Below are 14,929 nucleotides of genomic sequence, written 5' to 3' on the forward strand. Positions count from 1 at the left end.
ATGTTCTGTCGAAGGAGAACGAATTTCTTGCAATGAAAGACTACGGATTAAAACGATCAGATTTGGGGAAGAAGGAAGTGGACGACGCCGTCACAATGGGAGGAATGACAGGAACGTATAAGAAATTAGAATGACGTGATTATGGTTTTGGCCTTATACATGTCAAAGCTCTGCCACTGGACACAATGTAATGGGGTGGGGGGGGGGGGGGTTCAATGATATGCCGCGAAATATATGTCACCATACTTCAAGATACAAGTACACAGATCTTTAGATCTATTCATTCCTTCAAATTTATCTTGTTTTATAAATTTCACATTCTCCAAGACGTACATTTTTTTCAATACACGGTTAATTGGAGGAACCTGTTTTAAAGTTTGTATTGCGTTATAGTTTGAAAAACAGAGTCCATATTAAAGAAGCTAAGGACATAGCTTTTTCCGAACAAACACCGACGCATACAAACGGGGCTACCTGACCCGATATACTGTAAATGGTATTTTCAAGTCAGACTGCCAAGTCTGTGGGCTACTAAACAGACGGACAACTAGGAACCTAAAAATCCGTTTTACTTAATTTCATTTTATTCACACGAACACTTTCATACAATAAAAATCCTTAATAACTTCCAAATGCTGTGTTAATTAGAATAATTAGTATGCATCTGCTTCCACAGTAAAGTATGTTTACGTCATGTGACCAAAATAGTATGCTCTGAGCGAGTTTCAGTTTATAATACCCATGGAATTTATCAAAATTGACAAAGTCAGTCAATGTAGTATAATAAATGAATTTCAACCAAAAACGCAGTTTCTTGATGTGTTACTGGACTAGCATGCCTGTAGCAAGTTGTATTTGCACGAACGGCATTGTAGTTAACATTTGGTGAAAGAATATGCAAATAAATTTACTTTTGCCCAAATCTAATCAGTTTGTGCAGTAACTGTAATAAGCTTGTATCAAATATATCATTAAACCAGCTCAGAATTTCCGAGATACCATGTATAGAGACAGACGGACACAGGATTTATTAGCACTGTTTTACCCATTACTTTTCACACACGCTACTGACACACATACACGCACAGACAGACAGACAGACAGACAGACAGACAGACAGACAGACAGACAGACACACACACACACGGACACACACACTTTTATCACGATTACACTAGCTCTTCTTTGGAGGTAAAAACCATCGTCTGAACATAGTCAGTTTAGTATGGCTATATACAATGATAGTATAATAAGGACACCAATTCATACGTCTCTGTAGTGTGAATATAATTTACATTCTGTGTCATCAATGGCTATTATGTACATACCGCACGATAACATCATAGCGGATACCTGTGTTACAATGTATTTGTATATGAAACAGTCCTGGGATTAAAATTCTAAGAGGACGTAGCCCGAGTAAAATCTTAACCCATGGACTGTTTGATATTTAGCATTCATATCCAATGTGTGATAGGGTGTGACTGCTAAATATCAAACAGTCTGTGGGTTAAAATTGAGCTTGGGCTATGCCCTTTAAATTGTAATCCCTGGACTGTTTGGATAATATACTGGGTACCTTACAAACAACACACAAATAATATAATGGGGAGGAGGAGCCCCTCTCTATATTCCCTGTCTGCAGTATCGTATCACTTGCACATATGGAGGTTTTCACAGGAACTGGTATGGCATTTTCAGTACGCAGGAGAACTGACAAGGTGAAATTGTAACAACTTCATTTCTTCGCTGTTCAGAGGATGGTATTGTTTGCAGTAATTCACACGTCTTACTATCCCAAATGTACAACGTGCCCCGTGTTGATAAGGCAATTACACGTGGAGGGTTATTGACAACGAAACAGCTCTTCATTGTAACCCAAATATTAAACCTACAATTCTCATCGCAAGATTTAACCCATGTGTTTGTTTTCGCGTTGTAGCAAATTTCGTTTCTCCTGAAGTTGGTAAGTGTGACGTCATCGTCTGATGTCTTCAAAACACTGATCTGGCTCATGATGTTACGAGAGATGGGAGGTGGTGCCAATTCTTCCCATACATCTATCTCACAATTATATCGATAGAATGGAACACTTGAACTCGAAAGGCCTGGGTTTGAACTCCATCCAATCATGGCGAATATGTAAGGGTCACAGGAAAATGTGAGAACATCACATCCAGTTGCAGGCATAGAGCATTTGTTGACCCACACATTCTCATCAATGGAGTAACACTGAACAACAGAAGTGATGTAGTGTTCTTCCAGTCCACCAATTATGAACAGGTGCCCACAACACATGGTTATTCCATGTCTTTGGACAGCTTTTAACATTGGCGATAGCTTCTGCCAGTGATTAATCATGGGGTCATAGCAATACAGTGCATCGCGCAATGTACTATTCCCACGGTGACCTTGCTTTGATAGACCTCCGCAGACGTATATTTTTCCGTTGTAATTCACTGCTGCAGCTCCAAATACAAACTCAGGTAGACAGGATAACTGCACCCAGCGGCCTTCTGCAAATACATAAGCATACGTAGAATGCGACTGTCGTTGAGTGTTAGTTGCCTCACATACAGCGAGAATATCGATTAATTCTCCACGCCTAGGGGGTCGCACCTTGTAAAGTCCGTCAGTATCATTGCTTCTTCGTTCGACCACCTGTCGGATTAGTAACTCGACATTCTCTAAAATTGTTGAATTTCGTACCAGAGATTTAGTTGTGTCAAGGAACCTTTCAAGAATGTCTGTCTGTATTACTTCAAGACGAACACAGTCAGCTAAAACTGCTACAATATGGTGAATTCTATCTTCACCATAGCCAACCCATTTAATAATCACATCCAACAGGGATTCTTCGCCCACAACGATTTCGCCATTTTTGACGATTTCGACAATATTGTCTTGATTCTGTAGGAATTTTACAAAATCCTCAACTCCAAGTGTTAGATATCGTTCACTCTTTATGATGTCGTGGAAATTTGACTGTATGTAAACTGACATCTTCGTTTTGAGTGGCTTGATATCGTATCTGTCGGCTATTTGTCTCAAATCAAAACAGTTGCCGACCTTAATTTTCACTTTCATGAAGAACGATGTACAGAGTTCTCTCACCTCTTCCATTGCCAGATAGTCAGCACCTTGCATTATGTCTTCCACGTCGTTTTCAGTCAATATTATTGAGCCAGTGTACATATAATTCAGAATTCTTTCAAACGCATTCGGGATGATAAATTCTAGGTCATGGACAAATTTTTTTGATTCAGCCATGCCACTTTTGAATGAAGCTTCGAAGTACGGACTGCAGGCACATAATATGGCACGGTGGGCTACAAACGTACTCCCTTGCACGTTCACAGTCACATCAGACAAATTTCCATCATTTCTCTGGTCGTGTAGCTTCGCTAAAAGTTTCCAGGCATAGGAATTCCTGGTTTTCTCATTCTCCATAATTACAATGTGTTTTTCCAACTGCTATTCTATCAGAATGGTTACCACAGGTATATACGCATGTCATTCGTCACCAGATATGCTTCAGTTACCTTTCAGCGCTGGCAGTAATTAAGAATCTGAGAAAACCAAACAGAAAACAGAATTCAGCAATACATTCAAAAGGAATAACCTTCAGAAGCAGATGCGTGTGAAAACAAAGCAGAGTGAATAATCGAGTTATGGTGTGTACTCTTTTGAAATGAATACTATTCAAAGCTCAGAGCAAGCTGCATGTCAAGGTCAAACGGGTCAAACTTAACCTTGCCATACATTGCCACCAAAAATTGCCACCAAAAGTCAAATGATTTTATCATCACCAATGAATCTAACAGTAAGAGTAGTCACACACCATCGTCGTAAACCACAGCCTCTTTTTAATGGCACTTTCCAAAAGGCTTTACCTCGTAGCATGAGAAGAAATATGTGCTCTAGCTTGCCAGAATGTCACACACATAGTCTGGCATTGAGCTGTCGATTTGAATGGTGACAATGTCAACTATAAAGTTTCATCGCACCTTTTCAAATGGCAATCAAAAGACTGAACTCGCAATCGTTTAGTCCACGCTCTGTACGTTCTAGGCCAGTGATTTGCTCGTATATCCTATAAAACATGTGTCGTGATAACTGTGCCAACGATCTTCATATATTGATCACATACAATAAATATTGGTATACATGTACTATCAAATATTCAACTAGTGTCAACGAGGTCGTATTTCCTTATATTTAAATACATCGGTGTAGGTTTCAGTACATACATACATACATACATACATACATACATACATACATACATACATACATAGATGTATAAGAGAAGATATGACAACTGCATGTCACGAGCTGTGTTTCCAGACTTACCAATTCCTCCTTTTGACACTACAATGACCACTTCATATTTTGTGTGTTCATTAATGTTAACTTTCCATACACAAATCACAGTGATCACAAGAACAAATACTTACCACCAGCCTTTTTGTGCGGAAAGAAACCAGTCTCGGTAGTGAAATTCTTCTCCAGATTAATTTTTAGTGTACCAATGTTTATTCAAGCCTTGTCTGGATGAATTCACATCATGGCATTTCATTCTTCAACAGTGAGAAACGGTGTTTTCTTGGTAAAGTGTCCCCGACAAGAGTGGCCCACCCAAGTGTCCAAATAATCGCTTCCACATAACCATAGTAACTATTATACATACACAGGTCAGGGTGAGTTTACGCTTGTCTGTTATTACACCAGACAACATTCGTGTAGTATCGTTGGTACAGCTGTGTTACCAAGAATAAGCATAATAATGAGATATTATTCCCCAATATTTTTCTTCTTTCAGCCAAGGAAAATAAGAGTGACATAGGGGCCCTAGTCACTATGAGTCCCTAGACGATTAGTGACAACCCTTAGGTCACGAGTATTTTCAGGCTGAATGAAGAAAAATGTTGAGGAATAACATAATTATACTATCGACAGAAATATTTTTAAAAATCGGGAAGAGTAATGGCAATTTTGAGAATTTTGACTCATATTTCGAACACAGCGGAACCAATGACGTAGCACACGTTGTTGTGACATAGACGTGCATTGTTGTGACGTAGAACAACCAGAGTATATATTCCATATTTTTTTCTTGAACCCGGCTCGTGCATAGTATAATGTTAGTTATGGCTGCTCTCTCCTGAAAATGTGACGCACTAGATATAGGTGATATAGACGCACCGATATAGGTGAAATTACGTGTACTACACATTTAAATATACGGTGTCGTTCATTCAAATATTCAAATTCTCTTCAGATAGCAAACTGGGTCATTTCATTTGCATATACGGGTTTTGAGAGTCCGGAGAATACTGAGAGCAATGGAAATCCATATACTAGTATCTGACAGGTTAACGTCCTTTGTTTGGTATCATAAATACTTATAAGTGTTTTCAGAAGTGGAATAATTTCGATCATCATTTATAACATTTATAGCATAACATTTTATACTTTAACCTTATTTGACTATTTTTGTAATTTGTTAAATAAACTACATGTATTTCAATAAGAATATGTATACATATCAAACAGCTGACATAACACTCCATGTACACAGGGACACGATATCAAACGTGTGTGGTTTTCACCTTCCGTAAACGGATGGTCATTTTATGCTTTTGTCTGTCTGTCTGTCTGTCTGTCTGTCTGTCTGTCTGTCTGTCTGTCTGTCTGTCTGTCTGTGAACGAGATATCTCGAAAGTACCGCATCAATTGTAAGAACTGAATAGGTTTTTGTAAACATGAATATTAATGAAACATTTGCATAATTAAATATTTTCGATAATTAGGCAAATTTTAAGATTGCACACTTAAAATTCCATATAACTTAGTACGTACATAAAAAAATAATAAGCACGTGTGTTCTATAAAGATTGGTTTGCGAAGCTCATACTTTTAATGAGTCATTTGCATATCTAAAATTTTTCGGTAATTAGGCTATATAATAAATTATTTTTATGTAAGTATTTAGTTTGCATCGAATTATGGGAAAAGTGTTCAGATACAGCACATGTAACTTTAATTAAGGAACTCTTTGTCATTATACCGTATTCGGTTACTACCACAAATTAATATTGTAAATTGTCACACAAGTAGTAAATATTCGCTGTGTTGGGGTACAACGGCAACAAAAAACTTAGTCCAGCTGCTTGACCTCGGGTGTTCTTCCGATACAATACAACAAGCGACCGAAGGTCGCTTTCGAGGGTGGAACACCCGAGTGTTTCGCCCTCAAAGCAAACTTAGTTCGCTTATCGTATCGGAAGAAAGTCCAAACGTCTAGCAGCAAGAATACAAAAAATAGGAAATTGTTGTTGTTGTTGTTGTTGTTGTTAGTATTATTATTATTGTTGTTGTTGTTGTTGATGATGATGATGATGATGATGATGATGATGATGATGGTGGTGGTGGTGGTGATGATGATGATGATGATGATGATGTTGATTGGTGAATAATCTTGTCAAGTTGTACGTGCATGTTGATTATTGGTATCATCATCTTCCTTTGGTTGTCTGTGTTTTCCTTCACGTGAACGTTGGATCTTCCTGGTGATAAGAAAAACGATACAACATCAATGCAGGTAAATACATGTACAACCAAGATCACTGTTCTGTCTAAAGTAGTCTACGGAACATCATTATGGACCATTCAGTCGTCATTTGATTTCATTTGTCTGTCAAAATTAAAGCAAGGGCGCACGGTATCGTTCATATATTATATGTTAATCAGACCACTCTCTACAAGAGTTAGACACATGCAACAATTTTAATTGTTCTGACTGTTGAATCTGTGCAGCTTATTTTCTTTTGCTATACTAAAACATCAAATGTGCCTGGTAGCGAAAGTGTTGGTTGTGTCTGGTAGCCTTTATATATGTGTAGTCACTTTATTGTAGTCAAAGGCCATAGGCCCAAAATACAATTTACAAACTTCCATAACCAAAAAATTATGCTACAGTTCCATTAAAGTATTTGCTTCTGACCTGATTTTTAAAGCGTGACAAATAAAGGCTGCTAGTCTCTGTAATTCACTTGACTGATCAGATCTAGAATTTACATTAGAATGTTCAATATTTAGGAGCATATCATAACACTTTCTGGGGTACCTGTAGTTTGGCATAGTAATTAACTTGGCCCAATACTTAATACACCTTTTTGCAGTATGTGGGAAAATAGGGTATCTGCCCCATTCTCCCAGAATGGCACTATTTGGTGCACTGTTAGAGACTCCTAAAAACTGAACTCGTTCAAGCAATACGTAGGATTGAAATCCCCAAACCTCAGAACCATAAATTAAAATTGGTAAAATCCTAGAATCAAATATCTGAAAACAAGGCAACATCGTCAGCAAACAATAGACAGAATAATTCGACTAAATCAGGTGTAAGTTGAATACCTCTGTGTACAGATTTCTGTACTACAATTGCAAGTTCATTTATGAAAAAAGAAAAGGACTTATCATACAACCTTGACGGACACCAGTTGGACAACTAAAGTAGTCCGTACAACCATTTGGTGTCCTCACACAAGACTTAACATTACAATACATACTCTTTAAAATACTAAACATTTTACCATTGACCCCACCTTTATGTAAAATATACCACAACCTTTGTCGCTCGACCTTATCGAAGGCCTTTGCGAAGTCAACAAACACACAATAGAACTTTTCTTCCTTCAATGTTAAGTATTTCTGGATCATGGATTGCAAAATAAAGACATTATCAATGGTTGAATATCCCCAATGTTGGAGTTACACTCACACACTTACTAAAGACTCATAAATAGGCGTCCAGACTCTCGTTGAGCGACGTTTTGCTGATAATGATATTGAGTAGACTGTACTTTAGACACAATGGTGATCTTGGTTGTAAAACAAAAATTACATTTCAACAGCAAAAGTTAACAAACATTTTATACACTGACTGGATTAGAAATAACTACTATTCTATTTCAGAGTTGTCATTTTTTCCATAGGTGTGAGAGTTATTTATTTATTCAAATATTCTATAGCAAATAAGTGTGACTAATCTATGAATTTACCTTTTCTCTATTCTGGTAGGAAATGTTATAATATACGTATGCATCCAAAAAATATTATACCAAGGAACATAATCAATACTGTATAGTATGCAATTACCATTTATAATTTCATGGGCGTGAATAGCCACATGCCATCCAAACTGGGCATGCTCATCAGATACAAAGGATTCTGGGATTGTTTGTAGTTAGGGTATCAGTATAGTGGGCGCCACTACAGACACTGGGCAACGACGACCAGCCTTTGTTTTTACTCAGACCACTAAATTCGTTAGTGGTCTGAGGTTTTTACAAAGAACGTAACAAAGTGTTTATGACACATTGCTTCGTCAACGGAGTGACTATAAATACCATAATGCAGCATTCAAGATGGTGGTTTTGCAAGTGCTCTCAGACAGTTGATATCATTAACAATTTTCCTTACCCTTGAGCAGCAAGATCAAGTACAGTTAGTAGAATGCCAATGGCAACGATAGAGACCACGAAAATTAGTAGGGATTCATCCTCACTAACTTCCAAAAGTCCTGTACTTTCACCATTGCCACCTAAAACATAAAAAAGTAAAGACTGAATTTGTAACAAAACAACCTTTGTTATTTTTTTAACAAGTAAAACAATAATATGCAAAATAGCTTCGCCTGTGTTCCCCTTTAAACGAAGGCGGGGCTGATTTTGTCTTAGAGGCTTTAGATATTTTTAGCCTGCTTACGTCGCGATTTGTGTGATTTTGCGTCGCTGTCTCACAAACCATTTGAATTGCTATTAACGGCAAACAATTAACCTTTGAAAAGTATATGCTTAAACTGAGCGGTTCGAAAAAAATGTACTTAAAGGGATGGGGGAGTGATAAAGTACATAGTTAAATTGATCATATTCAAATGAAATCAATATATATATGCAAATGTTCCTTTGTTGAGATGAGTACAAGGGCAACATTAGTTACATACAGCGAATAGTATGTAAATATCTAAAAACAGGCTTGCCGATAACTCGTCTCGCTGCCAGACTCGTGACTATCGTCCCTAATATGTTTATGTATACCGAGCGGCACAGCTCGGCATACATAAACAGATTAGGGACGATAGTCACGAGTCTGGCAGCGAGACTAAGCAAAATTATAATATACCGAGTGATAATGCTGTGCCATGATTCGCTAGAATCAGTCACGTGATAGGAAAATAGAATGACTATTTCCCTAGGGAAATAGTTCCATCAACTTTTACATGGGATATGGTCACGTGACCGCCGCGCGTTCACAGCAAGTCAAAATGGCAGCTTCTGACGATGTCGTCTGCCACCGCGAGTTCACAGCATGAGGTATATTATAAAACACACATTGCCTGTCCTAATATTCGGGCTATAGCACCCGTTCATTACCCCCTCGTGACTGTGAGTTACCAGAATCACATGCTATTTCCCTCGGCCACGCATGTGATTCTGGTAACTCACAGTCCCTCGGGTGTAATAAACGGGTGCTATAGCCCTCATGGCCAGGCAATATGTGTTCACTATACCCTGGCTCAGTGGAAGAATGCCATATATGGATACAAGAAGTAATTGGAACAAAACGTGACGCTGGGGGCGACGTGGAGCTATTACGCATATACTCGCCGATCACTCGCAAATCAGAGCTGATATTTCTTCCGTGACACTTCCCAAATATCGAGTACGTATATGGGCGGTGCTGTAGAAGAGCCCAAGGTTTACGACCATATCGCTGACTGCAAAGCAGACCTAGCTGAATACATGTACCTTTGAACCAAACTTACTAGTATAGTCATTACGACAAGCAGATCTAGATCTACTTTTTTCGATGTTTCCTAACTAATCAGATGCAGAATGAACCAAGCGCTTTACGCCACACTAACATTGGCAGTCTTTTCAAATAGTCCTATATAATGTATTATTGATCAAACTCTGTGTACTGTTACAGTAGTAACTTCCTGGGGAAATATCATTATCAGAAACTACGCTCGTTCGCGTTCTAATTAAACAAACAAATATCCTGTAAGGAACAAATGACACCGAAGCCCGAAGCGAACATTAACAAGTTTTATACATAGTATTGTGTTTACCTGAAAGATCATGAAACCAATATATTCCTCGTTATGTTTGACAAGAAACAACCAAGCTACATGGTATTATATTGAAGAACATCGATTTTTCCACACTTCGGTTGTTTTACGGATGTATATGAAAGTCTATTTATATATTACATTCTCGCAAACTATAGCGGATATTTGTTTCACGACACTGCGAAATATCAAGCCTCGTGATATTTCGACTTGGTCGGTGCCATAAAAAAGTTGTGGTTTACGACGACAAGTTATAATGTCGAATGCAAGAAATACAGACTGGGTGATCAGAAGTGAATTTGAAACTCGTAAATATTTGTTGATTTCAGAAGCTTATTTTTCGCTGGCTACTATATCGTTCACTAATACATGTATTTGGTGTGCGTAAATTTATGTGTGTGTTGAAAAGAAAGTGTAACAATCACAAAAGACAGACATAATGAAATTATAAGTATGGTCAATAATTCTACATTAAATAAAGTGACGAAGAACGTACCTGATTTCAAGATGGTTGTACTTTTGGACACAGTAATATCTGTCGATCTTTCACTTTCACCAATTGATGTAGTATCTGTGCTGTTTTCCCTGTTCACTTCTGTAACGGGTTGAGGAGTCGAATTTACGTTATTTTGTGTCCCACTTACAGTTTCTGTAGTACTTTCAATACCAGTTGGTGTTCGGTTTGCCTGTGTATGCCTCACTGTTTCTGTAGAACCGATTTCTTCATTTTGAGGCGTTGTTACTGCAACTGTTACCTGTGCTGTTTCTTGAGCTACAGAACTACTGTGTCCTCTCTGAGATGCAGTGACTGTTGAAAAATGATATGTCTCTTCGATTACTGTTGGCGATGTTGTGTCTTGATCCATGGAACTAGACTGATCAATGTCAAGTGGAGATGTTGTTACTGTTGGCAACATTGTTTGATGTGTCACGGAACTACTCTGTCTCGTTTGCGATGTAGAGAATGTCGTTGCTAGTGTTGGCGATGCCATTCGACTGCTTGCTGAAGTGCGCTGTTCGACTTCTGTGCTCGGTAAGCTCTCCGTTGTCAAAGTTGGTGATGTCGTCCCATTGGTATCCAATAACTGCGACCAAACAAGTTGTTCTCTTTGGGATTCTGACAAAACAGTATAATTCATTAAATATTTCGGTATGTTTAAAAATTCGGTTTAGAAATTCTCAGTCGTCACTCTATATCCTTGTTTACACATTTCTGTGATGTTAACGTTTGTAAAATCACCTGAACGTTAACCATGGTCATACAGAGAAGAAATGGGATATTCAATTTGGATTTTTGATAAATAATACATCATTACTATGAAAGAAAACTTACCGTAACAAGGTGAAAATTGGACATCAGAGTACAGGACAACTTCCCCTAAATCATAGACCCTGGCGTCTATGGTCGTATTGGTTAAGTTTACCGTGACGGAGTAGTTATAACCAATCATAGGTGTTATGACAAGAGAAAACGGTAGGAGTGATATGAATGATGGCTTATAGCTGTCACTGCTGTGGTAGTAGTTTTTACTATTTCGTTGGAATGAGTCGAACAGTATCCCATCTTTAAACAACTTCACAGAGGTCACCGGGTAGCGGTTGTTAAAGATACGAAGGCCAAATGTCGATGGATCTGAAAACTAATGAATATAACAAGACGATGACAGAAACAGACTCTTATTTTTAACATTTTATGTCCGCAGCTGTGTTTTGAATAACCCCACGCGTTTATAGTAATAACTGATTACCGAAATTAGAAGAATAACATTGACAGTAATCTCGGTGTAATTTGGGGCGAGATAAATTGTTCAAATGTAGGATAAAAAACTAAATTGAATTTCTTTTACTTTGCGGGTGGTGGTGGTGGTCATCCTACAAAAAACGATTTTACTTTTAATGGCTCTGTTTTGTACCCCTAAATACAAATATTTCTTTAAAAAATGTCGTCAAATTGAGAAATGGAAGAAGTTTTGCTATAGTAAATGTATGGCACTAAGATAAATTAAATCGTCAACAAAGGAACTACTTTTTCCTCTGAAAAAAAAGTTCTTTTGTACAGACGATATAAAGTAGCATGTAGTGAATACAACACCAGTATGTAATCTCATTAGATACTGATTTGTATTCATAGCACTACATACTACTACATATCAATTTGAAATTGATTGTGCTGTCTGAAACATTTTCAATTTTGGCCAATTTAGTTAGAAGGGGTGGGGTGGGTCTGAGGCCTAATTAAAATAATTTAGTTATTTATCCTACATTGAAATATTAATCTTGCCCCTTACGTAGTTGCAAAGAACGATACGAAGCTCCACTTTCAAATTTCACGACCTTTGGACAACCAATGGGATCGGTTCTGCTACGCACAAAGTACGCCACAACTACTTGATTCTACCGTACTACGGGTCTGGCAGGGAAAGGGGGAGGGCCCTAGTAGCCGGAGGTCCTGATTGTTGACTTTACTATTGAATTCTAAGGAATGTAATTTTTGTACCTGAAAACTCATCATGTTTCCGATAAGTGGACAGTCTATGACTTGCCAGGTTGCATTGACCTCCCAAATATCGACCAAATCAAGCAAACGAAAGTCTCCCACTGCTTGGAATGCACGGGTATTCAAACCAATTTCGTTCTCAGAGCAAAACATACAGGCACTGACTATTTTCATTAGATATGAAATATTAGTATCGGTTGTTCCAGTCACTTTTAAGCAAGATCCACACAACTGAAATATTAAAATAGGACAGAATAAAGGTAATGGCACTGTGTGTGTGTGTGTGTGTGTGTGTGTGTGTGTGTGTGTGTGTGTGTTTTATGACATGCGAGCCGAGTTCATAATAATACAATCGTGAATGTTTTGCCCAAGAACTGTTTAACCAATATGTTGTGGTTTTAAAATAATGTCGACGTTCTGTGTTGGTGTGGTGGTAGCTAGGTGGTTGTGGTTGTGGTTGGTGTTGTGGTAGTCTTAATGATGGCGGCATAGGTCAACAGTGACAGTTTTGATTTGGATGGGTCATGCCATGGTGCGTGACTAACGACGTCCAAGTGAAATCATAATCTATCCAGAGATGATATGATTCGTTTTTTGACGTAATTTCAAACCATGAATACGTCGTTAAGAATGAACATTTAGATTAGGCTTGTGGACGTCGTTAGCCACGCACCGTCTGTAGGATGTACTGAAAAAAACCTCAACAAACGGTCTTTCTGTTCATAAGTCGAATTACCTGTCTATAAACCGACGATGATATTGTGTATATTGGTTTGACATCCATGTTCAAACATATTAGAATGGTAAATTTGTAGGGTTTGATGACTGTAGCCTGCAACAGGCTCAACGACATAATAGTTGAATATAGAAATATGAAAAACAGATATTTACAGCTATCGGGGCTTTACGAGTTGCTAAAATTGTAAGTTCTAGCTGCATAGTTTGCAGTGGCGCCATGCTTACCTGGGAATCTAGGTCTTTCTGTTTGCCAGCTTTGGCTAACATGAATCCATGGAGGTTTAACTCATCGACAGGTAAGTCACATGTCCCAGTAATCAAGTCATTGTCAGAGTCACTCGTCTCAAGCATTGGTCGGTGTCTTGCTATGCCGGTAAATGTTTGACTTAAAGGGCAATGGTCGTCTAAAAAATCACCATTTTCTATTTTAAAAAAAAAGAAAAAGATAAAAATAACTGGTAATTAAGAGCTTGTTTTTAGAAAACGTAGAGTTTTTAAATGTTAATAATAAACTAACCCCATGTTCTCACTGATAGTAATTTCTCAATGTAAAATCACTTTTTAAATATTTTTAATTTTTGCTTCATATACATGTATGTACCTGGAATGAAAACGCTGCATGGGTGAATCTTCAATGTGCAGGGAGAGAAAACCCTTGTGAAGAGAGAAAACAACACTGCGCTGAAAAATAAACTACACGGAGAAATGTTTGTGTGGACAGAATTTTTTTATATAGAGAACGTAAATCGTGATTGTGTTGCACTGTTCGTCCATTGCAATATAAACCCCAAAGTCCCATTGAAGAGTTTTAGAGCATCTAATGGCTATCTACCTACGGTGGCCCATAGGAGACACATGGACAATAAAAATGTTTGTCCTATGAAAGAAAAGTTTTATCTTGTATTAAATCTCAAAAATCAATTATTTATTCCACAAATTTATTGTTCCTGTGTCATCTATATGCCACCATATCTACCAGAGATCTAACGAACATTTCAATTTTTGTTAGTTTACTTTATGGGCCAGGTATTGCAGAAGAATCCATGTGTCCTTAAACTAACAAACGTTTGCACACATAAAGTCTACGAAGTAACACAAAAACAACCCGTAAGTGTACATATAACGAATAAATGTTCTAGTTGAATTATATTGAAGTCAGTCTTACTTCCAATCCCAAATTCACAGAGCGACGTTTCGATGCGACTAGAATATCATCAGGCTAAATTCAGTGATAATATTATCATACATACAGATTTGTCCAAAGTTTCATAATCATGTGCATAATAGTGATTTAGTTCATATAGGCGGCTATAATTCATATTTACCTATGCATTGTGGTATTTCACCATTCCACTGTCCATCAACCAGACAAAGTATGGAGTGGCTTCCTTCCAATCGAAATCCTACCTTGCAGGCAAATTCTATTTCAATGCCAGGCTCTGCTGGGAAATTGAAACTGCCGATCACTATTCCATTGGTCGGAGTTAGGAAAACAGAATCAACATTAAACTTTTAAGAGAAAACTGAGCAATATGTGTGTGTGTATATATATATAT

At 37.7% G+C, this 14,929-nt stretch overlaps 1 protein-coding gene across 1 annotated transcript; it reads right to left on the reverse strand.

Moving 5' to 3' along the window:
- Window positions 1–1,674: 1,674 nt before the first annotated feature.
- On the reverse strand, window positions 1,675–3,450 carry LOC144446215 (kelch-like protein 24). The gene has a single exon (XM_078135967.1). It carries the CDS (start codon window positions 3,448–3,450, stop codon window positions 1,675–1,677), a length of 1,776 nt encoding a protein of 591 aa, XP_077992093.1.
- Window positions 3,451–14,929: the final 11,479 nt, after the last annotated feature.

This window comes from Glandiceps talaboti, chromosome 15 (assembly GCF_964340395.1).
Source record: "Glandiceps talaboti chromosome 15, keGlaTala1.1, whole genome shotgun sequence".
Lineage (NCBI taxonomy): Eukaryota > Metazoa > Hemichordata > Enteropneusta > Spengelidae > Glandiceps > Glandiceps talaboti.

What these genes read in the sequence shown, in the direction of transcription:
- LOC144446215 (XM_078135967.1), bottom strand. Translation starts at nt 3,450, where the DNA reads ATGGAGAATGAGAAAACCAGGAATTCCTATGCCTGGAAACTTTTAGCG.